This window comes from Nerophis lumbriciformis, linkage group LG20, assembly GCF_033978685.3.
Source record: "Nerophis lumbriciformis linkage group LG20, RoL_Nlum_v2.1, whole genome shotgun sequence".
NCBI classification, from domain to species: domain Eukaryota; kingdom Metazoa; phylum Chordata; class Actinopteri; order Syngnathiformes; family Syngnathidae; genus Nerophis; species Nerophis lumbriciformis.
Genome location: NC_084567.2, coordinates 13,680,049 through 13,702,847, shown reverse-complemented (window position 1 = coordinate 13,702,847; position 22,799 = coordinate 13,680,049). Strand labels below are relative to the sequence as shown.

The 22,799-nt window shown below is 39.5% G+C and overlaps 1 protein-coding gene across 2 annotated transcripts in view; it reads right to left on the bottom strand.

The window, feature by feature from the left end:
• Positions 1-4,919: 4,919 nt before the first annotated feature.
• apba1a (amyloid beta (A4) precursor protein-binding, family A, member 1a) overlaps positions 4,920-22,799 on the bottom strand; it is a 52,320-nt gene continuing 34,440 nt past the window's right edge. For both annotated transcript variants that reach the window (XM_061980479.2, XM_061980481.2), the window contains 7 exons: positions 20,331-20,522; positions 18,731-18,910; positions 14,345-14,557; positions 14,148-14,267; positions 13,936-14,076; positions 8,818-8,933; positions 4,920-6,352 (listed from right to left, as the gene is read on the bottom strand). In XM_061980479.2, the coding sequence (XP_061836463.1) occupies positions 8,862-8,933; positions 13,936-14,076; positions 14,148-14,267; positions 14,345-14,557; positions 18,731-18,910; positions 20,331-20,522 (918 nt within the window). In that variant the 3' untranslated portion in view covers positions 4,920-6,352; positions 8,818-8,861. The remainder of the gene's footprint in view (positions 6,353-8,817; positions 8,934-13,935; positions 14,077-14,147; positions 14,268-14,344; positions 14,558-18,730; positions 18,911-20,330; positions 20,523-22,799) is intronic.

Sequence of the window (22,799 nt, the reverse complement as noted above, 5' to 3'; positions counted from 1 at the left end):
ATGATTATTGTTAGGGACCGCAATGTCCCTTTATAGGGACCGCAATGTCCCTTTGGGACAGAGGACCCTATTGTATTTCGTGCGTTTTATTCTTTCTTTCTTTATTATTATATCGCCGCGTCTTTCAGCTGTAATTTGACCCCCTTAACATGCTTCAAAACTCACCATATTTGACACACACATCAGGACTCGCGAAAATTGCGATCTAATCAAAAAACCAAACCCTAAAACTCAAAATTGCGCTCTAGCGCCCCCTAGGAAAAAACACAGACAAAACTGCTTGTAACTTCCGGTAGGAATGTCGTAGAGACATGAAACGAAAACCTCTATGTAGGTCTGACTTAGACCTAGATTTCATACACTGACATGCTTCAGCAAAAATCTACAGGAAGTTTGCAATTCCCCCTTCTAAATAACATTTTAGTAAAAACAGTCACTTTTGCCTCTTTGAGCTGTAATTAACATGCTTCAAAACTCACCAAACTGGACACACACATCAGGACTGGCAAAAATTGCGATCTAATAAAAAAAAACCAACCCCAAAACTCAAAATTGCGCTCTAGCGCCCCCTAGGAAGAAAACACAGACACAACTGCTCCTAGGAAGAAAACTCAGACAAAACTGCCTGTAACTTCCAACAGGAAGTTTGCAATTCCCCCTTCAAAACAAAAGTTTTGTAAAAACCGGTCACCTTTATTCAAAACTTATCTCCCCTGAGCACGTTTGTCGTGTCGGCTTCAAACTAGCACAGGGGAGAGATTGAACCCTTCTGATTAAAAGTTGACGAAAGAGTTTTAATTACTGCTCCGGTTTGGATTTTATGTGCCGTCAAAGTCGGTCCCGTCCATCGCTGCTTGCAGCTTTAATTTGTGTTTGTATTTGTTTCATATAGAAAACACCAATCAAACATTGCTCTTTGAAGAGTACATATTGTAGTACAAACCCCGTTTCCATATGAGTTGGGAAATTGTGTTAGATGTAAATATAAACGGAATACAATGATTTGCAAATCATTTTCAACCCATATTCAGTTGAATATGCTACAAAGACAACATATTTGATGTTCAAACTGATAAACATTTTTTTTTTGCAAATAATCATTAACTTTAGAATTTGATGCCAGCAACACGTGACAACAAAGTTGGGAAAGGTGGCAATAAATACTGATAAAATTGAGGAATGCTCATCAAACACTTATTTGAAACATCCCACAGGTGAACAGGCTAATTGGGAACAGGTGGGTGCCATGATTGAGTATAAAGTAGATTCCATGAAATGCTCAGTCATTCACAAACAAGGTTGGGGCGAGGGTCACCACTTTGTCAACAAATGCGTGAGCAAATTGTTGAACAGTGTAAGAAAAACCTTTCTCAACCAGCTATTGCAAGGAATTTAGGGATTTCACCATTTACGGTCCGTAATATCATCAAAGGGTTCAGAGAATCTGGAGAAATCACTGCACGTAAGCAGCTAAGCCCGTGACCTTCGATCCCTCAGGCTGTACTGCATCAACAAGTGACATCAATGTGTAAAGGATATCACCACATGGGCTCAGGAACACTTCAAAAACCCACTGTCAGTAACTACAGTTGGTCGCTACATCTGTAAGTGCAAGTTAAAACTCTCCTTGCAAGGCAAAAACCGTTTATCAACAACACCCAGAAACGCCGTCGGCTTCGCTGGGCCTGAGCTCATTTAAGATGGACTGATGCAAAGTGGAAAAGTGTTCTGTGGTCTGACGAGTCCACATTTCAAATTGTTTTTGGAAACTGTGGACGTCGTGTCCTCCGGACCAAAGAGGAAAAGAACCATCCGGATTGTTATAGGCGTAAAGTTGAAAAGCCAGCATCTGTGATGGTATGGGGGTGTATTAGTGCCCAAGACATGGGTAACTTACACATCTGTGAAGGCACCATTAATGCTGAAAGGTACATACAGGTTTTGGAGCAACATATGTTGCCATCCAAGCAACGTTACCATGGACGCCCCTGCTTATTTCAGCAAGAAAATACCAAGCCACGTGTTACATCAACGTGGCTTCATAGGAAAAGAGTGCAGGTACTAGACTGGCCTGCCTGTAGTCCAGACCTGTCCCCCATTGAAAATGTGTGGCGCATTATGAGGCCTAAAATACCACAACGGAGACCCCCGGACTGTTGAACAACTTAAGCTGTACATCAAGCAAGAATGGGAAAGAATTCCACCTGAGAAGCTTAAAAAATGTGTCTCCTCAGTTCCCAAACGTTTACTGAGTGTTGTTAAAAGGAAAGGCCATGTAATACAGTGGTGAACATGCCCTTTCCCAACTACTTTGGCACGTGTTGCAGCCATGAAATTCTAAGTTAATTATTATTTTCAAAAAAATAAATAAAGTTTATGAGTTTGAACATCAAATATATCTTGTCTTTGTAGTGCATTCAATTGAATATGGGTTGAAAAAGATTTGCAAATCATTGTATTCCGTTTATATTTACATCTAACACAATTTCCCAACTCATATGGAAACGGGGTTTGTACATGTTGTAGTATTGATACTCATCAAAGCCAAATATCACATCCATATTTGGAACAAAAAAACCAAACAAGTATTGTGAAAATATTTTAGAATGCATGAATCCAAAGTCCTTTATTCAAGTAAATATTCTTACAGAGAAATGCAAACAGGCACAAAAACAAAACATTTTTCGTCTTAAGACACATTTTCTTAACATTTCACTTACATTCAGAATGCTGGGAAGACTCAGCAGCGACAGAGCAGTAATAAAGCAGTAATAGAGCAGTAATAAAGCGGTAATAGAGCAGTCGTAAAGCAGTAATTAGGCTGTAACAGAGCAGTAGAAAAGCAGCAATACAGCAGCGATAGAGCAGTGGTCAGGGTGTAATAAAGCAGTAATAGCGCAGTAATAGAGCAGTAATTAGGGTGTAATAGAGCAGTAACAGCACAATATCTGTTTTCTTGCTGTCACATGAGCAAATATAAGACAACTTGTATGATCAACGTTGTGTTTATAATACATTTATTACAGAGGAATAGTTATATAACAACCCAAACACACAACAGCCAATAGAATACATCTTCTCTACATATACTGTATACTGTAAATGTACTGTACTATGTATGGTAAATCTACTGAACTGTATACTGTAAATGTACTGTACTCTGTACTGTAAATGTACTGTATACAGTATATGTACTGGACTGTGTTCTGCAAATGTAATGTACTGTATACAGTATATGTACTCTACTGTATACTGTAAACATACTGTACTGTATACTGTAAATGTACTCTATACAGTATATGTACTGTACAGTATACTGTAAATGTACTGTCCTATATACTGTAAATGTACTTAACTGTATATTGTAAATGTTCTGTACTGTATACCAGTGGTCCCCAACCTTTTTGTAACTGCGGACCGGTCAACGCTTGAAAATTTGTCCCACGGACCGAGGGGTGGGGGATGGGGGTTGGGGGGGGGGGGGGGGGAGTAGCCGTAACAACTGTTTTGTAACCAAAGGTGATGGCTGTTTACGACCTCCCTCCCTTAGAAACAGCTGTTGCCATGTAATCAGGGAAAGTCCAAATAAAAGAGGAGGCGTACAATCTTTTGTCAGAGCGTGGGACGACACTGTGCAAGGGTACAGTGTCTACGCGTTTCTCCTCAATTGAGCTAAATTGAATTCTGTCTCTGTTTAATTCCTTGCTTCTTGTCTTGTTTGAATTTTTTTTTTTTTTGTCATAAAAAAATACAATCATGCGTGCTTACGGACTTTATCCCTGCAGACTGTATTGATCTATATTGATATATAATGTAGGAACCAGAAATATTAATAACAGAAAGAAACAATGAGTGTGAATGGGGAATGGAGGTTTTGGGTTGGTGCACTAATTGTAAGTGTATCTTCTGTTTTTTATGTTGATTTAATTAAAAAAAATTAAAAACAATATTTTTTAAATTTTTTAAATTTCTTGTGCGGCCCAGTACCAATCGATCCACGGACCGGTACCGGGCCGCGGCCCGGTGGTTGGGGACCACTGCTGTATACAATATATGTACTAGACAGTATACTGTAAACATACTGTCCTGTATACTGTAAATGTACTTAACTGTATACTGTAAATGTACTGTCCTGCATACTGTAAATATACTTAACTGTATACTGTAAATGTAGTGTACTGTATACTATACTGTATACTGTACTAAATAAATAGTTTATATTGCCAGAGTCATAGATACACGTACTTTCTTTCTGTTATTTGTTGTAAACACACACACACACACACACACACACACACACACACACACACACACACACACACACACACACACACACACACACACACACACACACACACACACACACACACACACACACACACACACACTAAAAGCAGTTCTGGTGCAGCATCATCACATGGCTAAAGAAGACAATGCCATCATGATATATCATCATCACATGGCTAAAGAAGACAATGCCATCATGATATATCATCATCACATGGCTAAAGAAGCTAATACCATCATATGGCGAAAGAAGCTAATGCCATTGTGATATATCATCATCACAGGGCTAAAGAAGATAATGCCATCATGATATGGCTAAAGAAGATAATGCCATCATGATACATCATCATCACAGGGCTAAAGAAGATAATGCCATCATGATATATCATCATCACATGGCTAAAGAAGATAATGTCATCATGATATATCATCATGACATGGCTAAAGAAGATAATGCCATCATGATATATCATCATCACATGACTTAAGAAGATAATGTCATCATGATACACCATCATCACATGGCTAAATAAGCTAATACCATCATCACATGGCTAAAGAAGATAATGTCATCATGATATATCATCATGACATGGCTAAAGAAGATAATGCCAGCATGATATATCATCATCACATGACTTAAGAAGATAATGTCATCATGATACACCATTATCACATGGCTAAATAAGCTAATACCATCATGATATATCATCATCACATGGCTAAAGAAGATAATGTCATCATGATATATCATCATGACATGGCTAAAGAAGATAATGCCAGCATGATATATCATCATCACATGGCTAAAGAAGATAATGTCATCATGATATATCATTATGACATGGCTAAAGAAGATAATGCCAGCATGATATATCATCATCACAGGGCTAAAGAAGATAATGCCATCATGATATATCATCATCACATGGCTAAAGAAGCTAATGCTATTATGATATATCATCATCACATGGCTAAATAAGCTAATGCCATCTTGATATATCATCATCACATGACTTAAGAAGATAATGTCATCATGATACACCATCATCACATGGCTAAATAAGCTAATACCATCATGATATATCATCATCACATGGCTAAAGAACATAATGTCATCATGATATATCATCATCACATGGCTAAAGAAGATAATGCCATCATGATATACCATCATCACATGGCTAAAGAAGACAATGCCATCATGATATATCATCATCACATGGCTAAAAAAGCTAATGCCATCATGGTATATCATCAACACATGGCTAAAAAAGCTAATGCCATCATGATATATCATTATCACATGGCTAAAGAAGATAATGTCATCATGATACATCATCATCATGTGGTTAAATAAGCTAATGCCATCATGATACATCATCACATGGCTAAAGAAGCTAATGCCATCATGATATATCATCATCACATGGCTAAAGAAGATAATACCATCATGATACATCATCATCATATGGCTAAATAAGCTAATGCCATTATGATATATCATCATAACATTGCTAATGAATCTATTGCATCATGATATATCATCATCACATGGCTAAATAAGCTAATGCCATCATGATATATCATCACATGGCTAAAGAAGCTAATGACACCATGATATATCACCATCCCATGGCTAAAGAAGATATTGCCATCATTATGTATCATCATCACACGGCTAAAGAAGATAATGCCATCATGATACATCATCACATGGCTAAAGAAGATAATGCCATCATGATAAATCATCACATGGATAAAAATAATGCCATCATGATACATCATCACATGGCTAAAGAAGATAATGCCATCATTAACTATATCATCAACACATGGCTAAAGAAAAAAATGCCATCAATAACTTTTTTGGAAAACGTTTAACATATGAGTAAAGTTTTATTTAAAACAAGAGTGGAGAAAAAAGAATCAATAAAATTGAGTAATTGTGATTGAATTGTGATGAATTTCTTTTTATCCGTATGAGCTCTGTGATTGGCTGGCATGGTGACCAAGGTGGACCTCACCTGTCAGCCCAACTCAGCTGGGAGAGACTCCAGCTCACCTGCAAGCAGAAGAAAAGAAGCAACATAAAGATGTAATAAAAACATGTTTATGAATAATTATAGTTTGTATTAAACCATGTTTATGAATAATTATAGTTTGTATTAAAACATGTTTATGAGTAATTATAATTTGTATTAAACCATGTTTATGAATAATTATAGTTTGTATTAAAAACATGTTTATGAATAATTATAGTTTGTATTGAAACATGTTTATGAATAATTAGTTTGTATTAAAACATGTTTATGAATAATTATAGTTTGTATTTAAAACATCCATCCATCCATTTTCTACCGCTTGTCCCTTTCTGGGTCACGGGGGGTCTGGAGCATGTTTATGAATAATGATAGTTTGTATTAAAACATGTTAATGAATAATTATAGTTTGTATTAAAACATGTTTATGAATAGTGGTAGTTTGTATTAAAATATGTTTATTAATAATTATAGTTTGTATTTAAAATATATTTATGAATAATTATAGTTTGTATTAAACCATGTTTATGAATAATTATAGTTTGTATTAAACCATGTTTATGAATAATTATAGTTTGTATTAAAACATGTTTATGAGTAATTATAATTTGTATTAAACCATGTTTATGAATAATTATAGTTTGTATTAAAAACATGTTTATGAATAATTATAGTTTGTATTGAAACATGTTTATGAATAATTAGTTTGTATTAAAACATGTTTATGAATAATTATAGTTTGTATTTAAAACATCCATCCATCCATCCATCCATCCATCCATTTTCTACCGCTTGTCCCTTTCTGGGTCACGGGGGGTCTGGAGCATGTTTATGAATAATGGTAGTTTGTATTAAAACATGTTAATGAATAATTATAGTTTGTATTAAAACATGTTTATGAATAGTGGTAGTTTGTATTAAAATATGTTTATTAATAATTATAGTTTGTATTTAAAATATATTTATGAATAATTATAGTTTGTATTAAACCATGTTTATGAATAATTATAGTTTGTATTAAACCATGTTTATGAATAATTATAGTTTGTATTAAAACATGTTTATGAGTAATTATAATTTGTATTAAACCATGTTTATGAATAATTATAGTTTGTATTAAAAACATGTTTATGAATAATTATAGTTTGTATTGAAACATGTTTATGAATAATTAGTTTGTATTAAAACATGTTTATGAATAATTATAGTTTGTATTTAAAACATCCATCCATCCATCCATTTTCTACCGCTTGTCCCTTTCTGGGTCACGGGGGGTCTGGAGCATGTTTATGAATAATGATAGTTTGTATTAAAACATGTTAATGAATAATTATAGTTTGTATTAAAACATGTTTATGAATAGTGGTAGTTTGTATTAAAATATGTTTATTAATAATTATAGTTTGTATTTAAAATATATTTATGAATAATTATAGTTTGTATTGAAACATGTTTATGAATAATTATAGTTTGTATTAAACCATGTTTATGAATAATTATAGTTTGTATTGAAACATGTTTATGAATAATGATAATTTGTATTGAAACATGTTAATGAATAATTATAGTTTGTATTAAAACATGTTTATTAATAATTATAGTTTGTATTAAAACATGTTAATGAATAATGGTAGTTTGTATTAAAACATGTATATTAATAATTATAGTTTGTATTGAAAACATAGTTATGAATAATTATAGTTTGTATTAAACCATGTTTATGAATAATTATAGTTTGTATTGAAACATGTTTATGAATAATGATAGTTTGTATTAAAACATGTTTATGAATAATGATAGTTTGTATTAAAACATGTTAATGAATACTTATAGTTTGTATTAAAACATGTTTATTAATAATAATAGTTTGTATTTAAAACATATTTATGAATAATTATAGTTTGTATAGAAACATGTTTATGAATAATTATAGTTTGTATTGAAACATGTTTATGAATAATTATAGTTTGTATTAAACCATGTTTATGAATAATTATAGTTTGTATTTAAAACATCCATCCATCCATCCATTTTCTACCGCTTGTCCCTTTCTGGGTCGCGGGGGGTCTGGAGCATGTTTATGAATAATTATAGTTTGTATTAAAACATGTTTATGAATAATGATAGTTTGTATTAAAACATGTTAATGAATAATTATAGTTTGAATTAAAACATATTTATGAATAATGGTAGTTTGTATTAAAACATGTTCATGAATAATGATAGTTTGTATTAAAACATGTTAATGAATAATTATAGTTTGTATTAAAACATGTTTATTAATAATAATAGTTTGTATTTAAAACATATTTATAAATAATTATAATTTGTATAAAAACATGTTTATGAATAATTATAGTTTGTATTAAACCCTGTTTATGAATAATTATAGTTTGTATTTAAAACATCCATCCATCCATCCATTTTCTACCGCTTGTCCCTTTCTGGGTCGCGGGGGGTTAGATAATGTATAATGTTCATAACTCACTTAGGTCCATCACCAGACAATAGAAGCTTTGAAACGTGCGGCAGTTAAATGTAAACTGGCTGCTCCTGGGCCGTGAGCAGGCGATACATGGCTGCTGGCATCGTCTTCATGTGGATCTGAAACATGACAACATATTCATATTTATATTTAATATTCATGTGGATCTGAAACATGACATTCGTCTATCTTCTTCCGCTTATCCGAGGCAAGGTTGCGGGGGCAGCAGCCTAAGCAGAGAAGTCCAGACTTCCCTCTCCCAAGCCACTTCATGCAGCTCCCCCGGTGTATCACAAGGCGTTCCCAGGCCAGCTGGGAGACATAGTCTCTCCACCGTGTCCTGGGTCTTCCTCGTGGCCTCTTACCGGTCTGATTTACCTTAAACACCATCCTGACCAGATGCTTGAACCACCTCATCTGGCTCCTCTCGATGTGGAGGAGCAGTGGCTTGACTCTGAGCTCCTCCCGAATGACAAAGCTTCTCACCCTATCAGTCACCCGAAGAACTAAACTCATTTCGGCCACTTGTACCCGTGATCTTGTCCTTTCGGTCATAACGCAAAGCTCATGACCATAGGTTAGGATATGGACCTGGATCGACCAATAAATTGAGAGCTTAGCCTTCCGACTCAGCTCCTTCTTAACCACAACGGACCGATACAGGGTCCGCATTACTGCAGACGCTGCACCGATCCGCCTGTCGATCTCACAATCCACTCTTCCCTCACTCGTGAACAAGACATCCGAGGTACTTGAACTCCTCCTCTTGGGGCAGGATATCGTCCTGCCCCAAGAGAACCGTGGACTCGGACATGGAAGTGCTGGTTTTCATCCCAGTTTGCTTCACATTCGGCTGCGAACCGATCCAGTGAGAGCTGAAGATCATGGTCAGATGGAGCCATCAGGACCACATCATCTGCAAAAAGCATAGACCTGATCCTGCAGCCACCAAACCAGATGCCTTCAAGGCCCTGACTGCGCATAAAAATTATATCCATAAAAGTTATGAACAGAACCGGTGACAAAGGGCAGCCTTGGCAGAGTCCAACCCTCACTGGAAACGGGTCCGACTTACTGCCGGCAATGCAGACCAAGCTCTGACACTGATCATACAGGGAGCGGCTGATACCCCATAATGACTGAGCACTTTCCACAGGACTTCCCAAAGAACACGGTAGAAAGCCTTATCAAAGTCGACAAAGCACATGTAGACGGGTTGGTCCAACTCCCATGACCCCTTAAACATCCTGCCGGAGAGTATAGAGTTGGTCCACAGTTCCAAGACCAGGACCAAAACCACACTGGCGTACCCTCCTTCCCAGTACACCTGAATAGATCTTAACAGGAAGGCTGAGGTGTGTGATCCAACGATAGTAGGAACACACCCTCCGGTTTCCCTTCTTAAAGAAAGAAACCACCACCCCGGTCTGCCACTGACTGCGATGTACATGCAATGATGCAGAGTCTTTGGTTAGATCAGGGGTCGGCAACCCGCGTTTCGGAGCCGCATGCGGCTCTTTGATCACTCTGATGCGGCTCAGCTGCATACTTGCCGACCCCCCCCCCCCCCCCGATTTTCCCGGGAGACTTCCGGATTTCAGTGCCTCTCGCAGAAAACTCCCGGGATAAATATTCCCCGATTTTCACCCTTACAATAATAATAAGGGCGTGCCATGATGATACAGCATTTAGCGCCCTCTACGGCCTCCTGTTTTATGCATCTTCTACCTGCACACGTAAGTGACAGCAAGGCATACTTGGTCAACAGCCACACAGGTTACACTGACGGTGGCCATATAAAACAACTTTAACACTCTTACTAATAATGCGCCACACTTTGAACCAAAACCAAACAAGAATGACAAACACATTTTGGGAGAACATCTGTACCTTAACACAACATAAACACAACAGAACAAATACCCAGAATCCCATGCAGCCCTGACTCTTCCGGGCTACATTATACAACCCTGCTACCACCAAATCCCCCCCCCTCCTTCTGTGCGTCGGTTGAGGTGGGCGGGGTTTGGTAGCGGGGGTGTATAATGTAGCCCGGAAGAGTTAGGGCTGCATGGGATTCTGGGTCGCCCGGAAAAGGGTGGAATGCCATCTTCGGGTTGGGGAGGAGACCCTGCCCCAAGTGGAGGAGTTCAAGTACCTCGGAGTCTTGTTCACGAGTGAGGGAAGAGTGGATCGTGACATCGACAGGCGGATCGGTGCGGCATCTTCAGTAATGCGGACGCTGTATCGATCTGTTGTGGTGAAGAAGGAGCTGAGCCGGAAGGCAAAGCTCTCAATTTACCGGTCGATCTACGTTCCCATCCTCACCTATGGTCATGAGCTTTGGGTTATGACCGAAAGGACAAGATCACGGGTACAAGCGGCCGAAATGAGTTTCCTCCGCCGGGTGGCAGGGCTCTCCCTTAGAGATAGGGTGAGAAGCTCTGTCATCCGGGGGGAGCTCAAAGTAAAGCCGCTGCTCCTCCACATCGAGAGGAGCCAGATGAGGTGGTTCGGGCATCTGGTCAGGATGTCACCCGATCGCCTCCCTCGGGAGGTGTTTAGGGCACGTCCGACCGGTAAGAGGCCACGAGGAAGACCCAGGACACGTTGGGAAGACTATGTCTCCCGGCTGGCCTGGGAACGCCTCGGGATCCCCCGGGAGGAGCTGGACGAAGTGGCTGGGGAGAGGGAAGTCTGGGCTTCCCTGCTTAGGCTGCTGCCCCCGCGACCTGACCTCAGATAAGCGGAAGAAGATGGATGGATGGATGGATGGGATTCTGGGTATTTGTTCTGTTGTGTTTATGTTGTGTTACGGTGCAGATGTTCTCCCGAAATGTGTTTGTCATTCTTGTTTGGTGTGGGTTCACAGTGTGGCGCATTATTAGTAAGAGTGTTAAAGTTTTTTATACCGCCACCGTCAGTGTAACCTGTGTGGTTATTGACCAAGTATGCCTTGCTGTCACTTACGAGAGTAAGCAGAAGCCCCACACAACGTGTGGCTGGGCCGGCACATTGGTTGTAGTGGGCGCTAAATGCTGGGCGCTAAATGCTGTACCATCACGGCATGTTTGAGAGGACAGTTGCCCTGAAATTCGTAGTCTGCCAGAAATATCGGGAGGGTTGGCAAGTATGACACCGTCAAGCGCCATTCATATAAAACCCGCGGGTCGCACTAACATACAATTTTCATATTAAGGTGTGGGCCGCGTGTCTGAGACCCCTGGTTTATACATAGCACAAAGCAAAAAAATAACTTTGTATGCAGTGTTATTTCATTTTAAATTTCAAAAGATTTTTGTGGCTCCCAATGTTTTCTTTAATTTGTGAAACTGGTCAAAATGGCTCTTTGACTGGTAAAGGTTGCCGACCCCTGTGTTAGATGGATCATTTGATGTGTCTGCCTATATGAGGTGGGTGTGTCCAAGGTCTGGATGGTAGAAAATAATTAAGAGAAACGTGCGTAACTTCAATTAAAAAAAAAAATGAGGTTCAAAGGAAAGAATATGTGATTGTCCACAAGTGTCCCAGATGAGGTTGTGGTCTACATCAGTGTTTTTCAACCACTGTGCCGCGGCACACTAGTGTGCCGTGAGATAGAGTCTGGTGTGCTGTGGGAGAATATGTAATTTCGCCTATTTGGGTTAAAAATATTTTTTGCAAACCAGTAATAATAATCTGCAAATGTGCAGGTGCTGTCGAGAGCTCGGCAGAGTAACCATGTTGTACTCTTCCATATCAGTAGGTGGCAGCCGGTAGCTAATTGCTTTGTAGATGTCGGGAACATGGTTTGTTGTGATCACAATATGCAGACGACGGCGTGCAGGTAAAAAGGCGTCCGTCTAATGCTTAAACCAGGGGTCGGCAAGCCAAAATGTTGAAAGAGCCATATTGGACCAAAAATACAAAAACAAATCTGTCCGGAGCCGCAAAAAATTAAAAGCCATATTACATACAAATAGTGTGTCATGAGATATACATTGAATTAAGATGACTTAAAGGAAACCAAATGACCTCAAATATACTTTCAGATGAGGCATAATGATGCAATATGTACATATAGCTAGCCTAAATAGCATGTTAGCATCGATTAGCTTGCAGTCATGCAGTGACCAAATATGTCTGATTAGCACTCCACACAAGTCAATAACATCAACAAAACTCACCTTTGTGCATTCATGCACAACGTTAAAAGTTTGATGGACAAAATGAGACAGAAAAAGAAGTGGCATAAAACATGTCCTAGAAAGTCGGAGAAAGTTATACATGTAAACAAACTACGGTGAGTTAATGGACCGCCAAAATTAGTAGGACAAAACGGCGCTCTCCAAATACTCGAATCAGTGAAGCATGTTTAATATAAACATTGTGCTTTATAACAATTAGGGAGGTTTGTGTCATGTTTGTCCTCCTACAGAAACCATATTAAAACAAAAAATATATTTTTTCCCCCTCATCTTCTTCCATTTTTCATACATTTTTGAAAAAGCTCCAGAGAGCCACTAGGGCGGCGCTAAAGAGCCGCGGGTTGCCGACCCCTGGCTTAAACCAAAAATAAACAAAAGGCGAGTGCCGCTAAGAAAAGGCATTGAAGCTTAGGGAAGGCTATGCAAAACAAAACTAAAACTGAACTGGTTGCAAAGTAAACAAAAACAGAATGCTGGAAGACAGCAAAGACTTACAGCGTGTGGCGCAGACGGCGTCCACAAATTACATCCGAACACGGCATGACAATCAACAATGTACAGAAGACATGAAACTTCTACAGGAAAATACCAACAAAACAGGAAAAGCCACCAAAATAAGAGCGCAAGACAAGAACTAAAACACTACACACAGGAAGACACCAAAAAACCCCAAATAAGTCACAGCGTGATGTGACGGTACTTTGAGACAAGAGCTATAGTCATGCATGGTTGGTTATGGTTTGAATTCTTATACAAAACTTGCGAGAACAACTTTTTATTGTCAATATCAGCTACTGAGTTTAATGTTTTTATGTTTTCTGCTGGTGGTGTGCCTCCGCATTTTTTCAATGACAAAAATGTGCCTTGGCTCAAAAAAGGTTGAAAAACACTGGTCTACATGACAGCATTCAACATGTAATACTTGTGAGCTCACCTCTCCCACTGCGTTGGACAGGACCTGGACAATTTTTTCATGGGGTGTGGCGACCACACTCTGGCTGTTGATCTCAATGATGCGGTGACCCACTCTGACTCCGCCCCTTTCAGCAATCCCACCACGCATCAGACTGCAGATCTGTGGACGGGGGAACGCCCCTTGTAGCCAATGCAATACTTTGCAATTGAGAAAGTATGGTGATTACCCACAATGCCGTTCTGGACACTGAAGCCCAGCTGGTAGCGGAGGTCTGGTCGCCTGATGAGCACCGTGGTCACTGGAGGACATCTCACCAAGTTCATCCTGATGCGGGACTGGTTTTTAAGACCCTAAGAAAGAAGAACTGTGATCTTTACATCAATACTTCAAGCACGTGAACTCCTGGACAACTCCATTACTCCCATACCTTGATGATACTCTGACAGGTGGACAGTGGCAGACCCACCAAACTGGTACCGTTAATGGACATGATCTGATCCCCGATGTTCAGTCTGCCAGACCTCTCTGCTGGCCCGCCGTGCATCATGTTGGCGATGATGACGGTGGGCAGGATGGAACCCCAGCCGCTCTCCACGATGACCACACCCAATATCTCGCCTTTCGCTTTCTCCAGTAACACCTGGCAAACACAAACACACCCAATATTTATACAAAGTAAATACCGAATAAAGTAAATGTCAAGTACATGTCAGGTAAACAAAAAGTAAAGGTCAAGTACTTGTTAAGTAAAGGTCACATAAATACAAAGTAAATACCAAGTAGATGGAAAGTCCATGTCAAGTAAATACAAAGTATATACACAGTAAATGTCAAGTACCTGTCATGTACACTATATAGCCAAAAGTATTTGGCCACCCATCCAAATGATGAGAATCAGGTGTCCTAATCAGTTGGTCCGGCCACAGGTGTATAAAATCAAGCACTTAGGCATGGAGACTGTTTCTACAAACATTTGTGAAAGAATGGGCCGCTCTCAGTGATTTCCAGCGTGGAACTGTCAAAGGATGCCACCTGTGCAACAAATCCAGTCGTGAAATTTCCTCGCTCCTAAATATTCCAAAGTCAACTGTCGGCTTTATTACAAGAAAATGGAAGCGTTTGGGAACAACAGCAACTCAGCCACCAAGTGGTAGGCCACGTAAACTGACAGAGAGGGGTCAGCGGATGCTGAAGCGAATAGTGCAAAGACTTTCTGCACAGTCAGTTGCTACAGAGCTCCAAACTTCATGTGACCTTCCAATTAGCCCACGTACAATACGCAGAGAGCTTCATGGAAAGGGTTTCCATGGCCGAGCAGCTGCATCTAAGCCATACATCACCAAGTCCAATGCAAAGCGTGGGATGCAGTAATGTAAAGCATGTCCTCACTGGACTCTAGAGCAGTGAAGACGACTTCTCTAGAGTGATGAATCACGCTTTTCCATCTGGCAATCTGATGGACGAGTCTGGGTTTGGAGGTTGCCAGGAGAACGCTACATTTCGGACTGCATTGTGCCGAGTGTGAAATTTGGTGGAGGAGGAATTATGGTGTGGGGTTGTTTTTCAGGAGTTGGGCTTGGCCCCTTAGTTCCAGTGGAAAAACATTTTGGACAACTCCATGCTCCCAATCTTGTGGGAACAGTTTGGAGCGGGCCCCTTCCTCTTCCAACATGACTGTGCACCAGTGCACAAAGCAAGGTCCATAAAGACATGGATGACAGAGTGATCCCTAGAGGGGGGGGGTTACCCACATATGCGGTCCTCTCCAAGGTTTCTCATAGTCATTCACATCGACGTCCCACTGTGGTGAGTTTTTCCTTGCCCTTATGTGGGCTCTGTACCAAGGATGTCGTTGTGGCTTGTGCAGCCCTTTGAGACACTTGTGATTTAGGGCTATATAAATAAACATTGATTGATGATTGATTGATTGATGGTGTGGATGAACTTTACTGGCCTGCACAGAGTCCTGACCTGAACACCTTAGAACAACTTTGGGATTAAATACAAAGGAGACTGAAGGCCAGGCCTTCTCGATCAACGTCAGTATTTGACCTCACCAATGCGCTTTTGGAAGAATGGTGGAAAATTCCTATAAGCACACTCCGCAACCTTGTGGACAGCCTTCCCAGAAGAGTTGAAGCTGTAATAGCTGCAAAAGGTGGACCCACATCATATTGAACCCTATGGGTTAGGAATGGGATGGCTCTTCAAGTTCATATGTGAGTCAAGACAGGTGGCCAAATACTTTTGGCAATATAATGTATATGTAAAGTACAAAGTAAATGTCAAGTACATGTCAAGTAGATGACGTCACGTCCGGAAAAGTCTGCTGCTGCCACGAAAAAGCTAAGTACTATCATTCTATCTGTGTGCTTTAATTGTTTAACAGCTTTCTTTATTCCTTCTCAAACATTTTAAGTAGTCTTATTAAACGTACAAAGCACCCACTCTCTGTCTCACCGCCCCTCTCTCAGCTAGCTTGCTGCTAAGCTAACGAAGCTAAGCTAGTCGTGGTTCAAAGCAGCTACGCTCCGAAGGCGTCTACTACTCTTCGCCTTTTGCGCCGAAGACAGCAAGAACTGGACTCGGTGAAAGAAACAAGGTGAGCATGACTCCCTGCTCTTCGTGCACCGTTCTCATGGATAGGTTGGCCGTACTAGAGCACCGTGTCCGCCAACTAGAGCAGAGTCATTTCGTAACTTTAGATGCCCCTTTGCTTGCGTTAGTTGTAGCGAGCTGACTAGCCCAGCTTGTAGCAGCTCTAAGCGGCCTCTAAGCCACAACGAACCGGTTGAGACGCATAATTGATTTAACCCTTTAGCTTGTCCTACTGTCAAGTAAGTCAAGTAAATACCAAATAAATACAGAGTAAATGTCGAGTAAATATCAAGTAAATGTCAAGTAAGTGTCAAGTAAGTGTCAAGTAAATATCAAGTAAATATCAAGTGAATACCAAGTAAATGTCCAGGTGAATCTCAAGTAAATACCAAGTAAATACAACTACGGACGAAGAATGACAGTTTGCCATGATTTCTTCTGCACCTAAGGAGTGAAACAAGACTCTTTCGGACTGCAACAAAGTCCCTCTTGTTCCTCAGAGGAGCAAGGACTTCAACATGGAGCCACTCTCAATCGAGGATCGGAAGGACAGAATCGCAGCAAAGCGAGGACAGTTCCTCTTCCAAGCCGTGGGAGCAACTTAGAGCTTTGAGAAGTTCCGGCGGTACGACGCGGTACGACCCGGATTAGGGATTTTCCTTGAGCAGAAGCATCTGGACTCAGTCACCGGTCTCTCAGTCATTCTGGTAGGAGGAGAAGTAATGCCTTCTTTCATTTTCTACTGTATGCCAACAAAGCTCCTTTACCAACTATATTTTGGATGTATTACCTACCTTGCTACTGTTTTGACTACTCCCCTCTTTATCTTCATTGTTAAAGGCCTACTGAAATGCGATTTTCTTATTTAAACGGGGATAGCAGGTCCATTCTATGTGTCATACTTGATAATTTCGCGATATTACCATATTTTTGCTGAAAGGATTTAGTAGAGAACATCGATGATAAAGTTCGCAACTTTTGGTCGCTGATAAAAAAGCCTTGCCTCTACCGGAAGTAGCAGACGATATGCGCGTGACGTCACAGGTTGTGGAGCTCCTCACATCTGCAAATTGTTTAAAATCATGGCCACTAGCAGCGAGAGCGATTCGGACCGAGAAAGCGACGATTTCCCCATTAATTTGAGCGAGGATGAAAGATTCGTGGATGAGGAAAGTGAGAGTGAAGGACTAGAGGGCAGTGGGAGCGATTCAGATAGGGAAGATGCTGTGAGAGGCGGGTGGGACCTGATATTCACTAAAACAGTAAATAAACACAAGACATATATATACTCTATTAGCCACAAAACAACCAGGCTTATATTTAATATGCCACAAATGAATCCCGCATAACAAATACCTCCCCCCTCCCGTCCATATAACCCGCCAATACAACTCAAACACCTGCACAACACACTCAATCCCACAGCCCAAAGTACCGTTCACCTCCCCAAAGTTCATACAACACATATATTTCCCCAAAGTCCCCAAAGTTACGTACGTGACATGCACATAGTGGCACGCACGTACGGGCAAGCGATCAAATGTTTGGAAGCCGCAGCTGCATGTGTACTCACGGTACCGCGTCTGAGCATCCAACTCAAAGTCCTCCTGGTAAGAGTCTCTGTTGTCCCAGTTCTCCACAGGCCAATGGTAAAGCTTGACTGTCATCTTTCGGGAATGTAAACAATGAAACACCGGCTGTGTTTGTGTTGCTGCAGCCGCCCGCAACACACCGCTTCCCACCTACAGCTTTCTTCTTTGCTGTCTCAATTGTTCATTGAACAAATTCCAAAAGATTCACCAACACAGATGTTCAGAATACTGTGGAATTTTGCGATGAAAACAGACGACTTAATAGCTGGCCACCATGCTGTCCCAAAATGTCCTCTACAATCCGTGACGTCACGTGCCGGCGTCATCATACCGAGATGTTTTCAGCAGGATATTTCGCGCAAAATTTAAAATTGCACTTTAGTAAGCTAACCCGGCCGTATTAGCATGTGTTGCAATGTTAAGATTTCATCATTGATGTATAAACTATCAGACTGCGTGGTCGGTAGTAGTGGGTTTCAGTAGACCTTTAACATTCATAACTAAGTTGTCACCTCGACTTCTAGTCTGATATATAGCTTACAGAGTAGTTGTGTGATATAGAATATACTTTATAGTATTGTAGTAGTATTAGAAGTAGTATAGTGGCGGTCAGACGGTCTTACATCTTTGCAGTTTTCCGACTTGGAGAAGTGAACGAGGTCATCGTTGTACATGTCCTGCGTGTTGAGCAGGTCGCTGTATTCCTTCTGGCTCAGATCCTCGGGGTTGATGCCGTTGGCCCTCAAGAACTCCTGGTAAGCCACACTGAAGGCCTGCCCAATAGACTGAGCAATGAGCTGGGCCTGCAATGAGCACCACAATGATTATTATCTTTGATAAGACCAATGATGCTAATGTATTGAAGACATCAACGCTTAGAATGTTCACATCACGTATGAGCAATAGGTCGCTTTTATGAAGAGCACTCAAAAGTTACTTTACGGACTCAAAGTTCAGGGATTTATTCAAGTTTCAACACAAGATAAGAAATCACATCGTGTACTACTTGTACTTAAACAACAGTACCATTCTACAGTTTACATTACAGTACACATTATACAGTAAGGGTGATGTTAATGAGAGTGTAAACAATATCGCTTGTTAGTGATGTTAATAAGAGTGTAAACAATATCTCATAAATCTTACATACTACATATTTACTAAGTCTTCAGTGTTTACTATTTATTAAGTCCAACATATTTACTATTTACTAAGTCTTACATATTTACAGTTTACTAAGTCAACTTATTTACTATTTACTAAGTCTTACATATTTACTATTTACAAAGTCTAACTTATTTACTATTTACAAAGTCGTCAATTTTTACTAAGTCTTACATATTTACTATTAACAAAGTCTTACATTTTTACTAAGTCTTACATATTTACTGTGTTAGATATTTACTATTTATTAAGTCTTACATATTTACTATTTACTAAGTCTTACATATTCACTAAGTGTAACATATTTACTATTTACTAAGTCTTACATATTTACTATTTACGAAGTCTTACATATTTACTATTTATTAAGTGTAACATATTTACTAAGTCTTACATATTTACTATTTACTAAATCGTATATATTTACTATTTATTAAGTCTAACATATTTACTAAGTCTTACATATTTACAAAGTTTAACATATTTACTTACTCTCTATGAATGTTGTCCTTCATCCAGGTCATTGAAGTCTCAGAACATTCAATCAATCATAACTGGGCTGTTTGGTTTGTTTTGGAAGACGTTTTGCCTCTCATCCTAGTAAACTTCATCAGGTCATGATCGTAGACTTTCATTGGTCAGATCTAGTCTCAGACTTAGATTGGTCACATCTAGTCTTAGACTTAAATTGGTCAGATCTAGTCTTAGACTTCGATTGGTCAGATCTAGTCTCAGACTTCGATTGGTCAGATCTAGTCTTGGACTTCGATTGGTCAGATCTAGCCTTGGACTTCAATTGGTCAGATGTAGCCTTGGACTTAGATTTGTCAGATGTATTTTTAGACTTAGATTGGTTACATCTAGTCTTAGATTTAGATTGGCCAGATCTAGTTTTGGACTTAGATTGGTCAGATCTAGTCTTGGACTTCGATTGGTCAAATCTAGTCTTAGACTTAGATTGGTCAGATCTAGTTTTAGACTTTGATTGGTCAGATCTAGCCTTGGACCTAGATTGGTCAGATCTAGTTTTACTAATTGTACTTTGAAGTGATTACTTACGTCGTCGGATTCAAAGACGTGACAGATCATCTTGTACTGGCGCTTGCTGTCCACTTCTGGCTCTGAGGCCTCCATGTTGTCCTGAGAGTCCTGGCGGACCAAACGCCGGCGGGCCATCAGAACCACCAGGTTGCCGATGTCAGCGATGTAAGAGATGGTGCGCAGAGGATGGTCCATCATGGTCTCCTGTGGCTACACCACCATCATTATGTCACACACGTAAAACATGCATGCTGCCCAGTCCGATACCGCTCATCCATAGGTGATATCGGCCGATACCGCTCACATGTACAAACTGTAAATATTGCAATGAGTGCTATCGACAGTGTAGCACTATGAACTAGTTCCTAATTTGATCAAAACAAAGTCAATAGTACACATTCAACAAACAGAAAAACTACTATCTACCAGTGGTGTGCCTAAATATAGATTGTTAAATTTAGCTAACATTCAAAGATTAGCATCAATACGAATGGCCCATCGAATCCTAAATAATACTGCATCAGCGCCACTTAAGCACTTTGTCCAGTTTACATCTGCTGTGACAACTAGAAACACACGAGCCTCCATCAGGGGGCAGTGTAGCGTACCCAGATGTAAAACCTCTTTTGCACAATCAGCCTTTTCATATAAAGCCATAAAGGAATGGAACGACCTCACAACAAACTTGAAAAGTCTAACAGATTACTCTTCATTCACAAATGAAGTTAAAAAGTGGCTTTGGAGCAATCAAAGCTGCTCACACGGTCACTAAGGTGGGCATTATGTTTGACACATCAACTTAATGTGTATTATATTTATCCATGAGAGCATTTTTGTTGTAAATTGTGAGGTGTGTCTGTTAAAATCATGGTTGTTTTTACAAATGATGACAGATGTGAAAAAAGCATGTATTGTCTTTGTGTGATGATGTAAATGAGGTGTGGTTGTATTGTATATTAAGTATGTGTCCATGAAAGGGCATTTTATGACTTTTCTTAATTTGATTGCTATAATTTTATTGCATGATTTTTGTATCCCTTTAATTTAGGTAGCCAGGGACTGTAAATGGAAATGAGCTATTTCAGGGACTGTAGATGGAAATGAGCTATTTAGCTATAATCTGGTACAGAACATATCTGTCTTTGAGATTAATGTTTCTGTGCATTGTCCCTTCAAATAAAGACTAAACTCAAACATAACCAGAAATCATGATCACAATTAAAGATAAAAGTATTTTTTCATTTACTTTCCCTAAATATCTAAAAGTATTCATATTCTCTCCATGTCATAATATGCTCCTTCCAGTGCTGTTGTTTTTAGTTTTAGTTTGTATCCAATCAGAATTCAGCAAGCTTATGTTGCCATGCTGTACGAAATCTGCCCGGAGCCTTCAGAATCAACAATGCGGGCGTCTGTGCACTGTAAGTGAAAGGACACATAGAGTTGATAGACAATTGCGATAGCCAATCAGATCACGAGTTGTTGTCAGTAAAGCCTTCTAGCTGGCCTAACGCTGTGATTGGATACTCACTTGAGAGTCCCAAGTGAGTATCCAATGACAAGTTGCGAAAACAGGAAGTGGCACCGGAAAGCCATAGAAGACTCACCGGTACAATAACCACGAAGATAAAGTGTTTGTCTTACACCGAGTAATCCGCTGTGGACAGACGAAGCCAAGCAATGCAGGTTTAGCGAGCGGTGCGCGCTCCCGCGAAGGAAATAATTTTTTGGCAGGCAATCACATTTGTGCAAAACACCGGCGGCGAAATGGTTTGCCCGCCACATTCACACAAATCAACCGACTACTACGATGGTACCACTGGCTTATACGGCGTCGGATGGGTTCTACAAATTGTGAGTTCATATATTTTATTTCTTAATTTTTTTCATGTTTCATTTGTTTTATACAATTCTTTTCATTTTGACAGTACCGCGTAAGATGTTTTAATTGCCGAAGTGGGTTTATTGATTTTTAAATGCGCCAAAAAATAGACCCTTTTGTACACTGTTGAGGTGATTCAATGCGCAGTAGCGTGCAAGTGGGTTTCTGTATAGTATATCCAGCCGTGTCCATGTGGTGACATCAATTACGGTATTTTGAGAGGTGAAGTCGGCCTAAGTCGGACATCACTGAAGGCCTAGGTGAGAAACGCACGGCTTGCCACTGCTATCTATTAACTACTATTTGCAACAGACTTAGTAAATATTCAAGACTTAGTAATTGATAAGTATGTAAGACTTTGTACATATGTAAAACTTAGTAATAATTAATATGTAAGACTTAGTAAATAGTATATATGTAAGATTTAGTAAATAGTAAATATGTAGGACTTAGGGAATAGTAAATATGTAAGACTTAATAAATATGTAGTATGTAAGACTTAATAATAATTAATACGTAAGACTTAGTAAATAGTAAATATTTAAGAAGTAAATAGTACATATGTAGGACTTAGTGAATAGTAAATAAGTAAAACTTAGTAACTA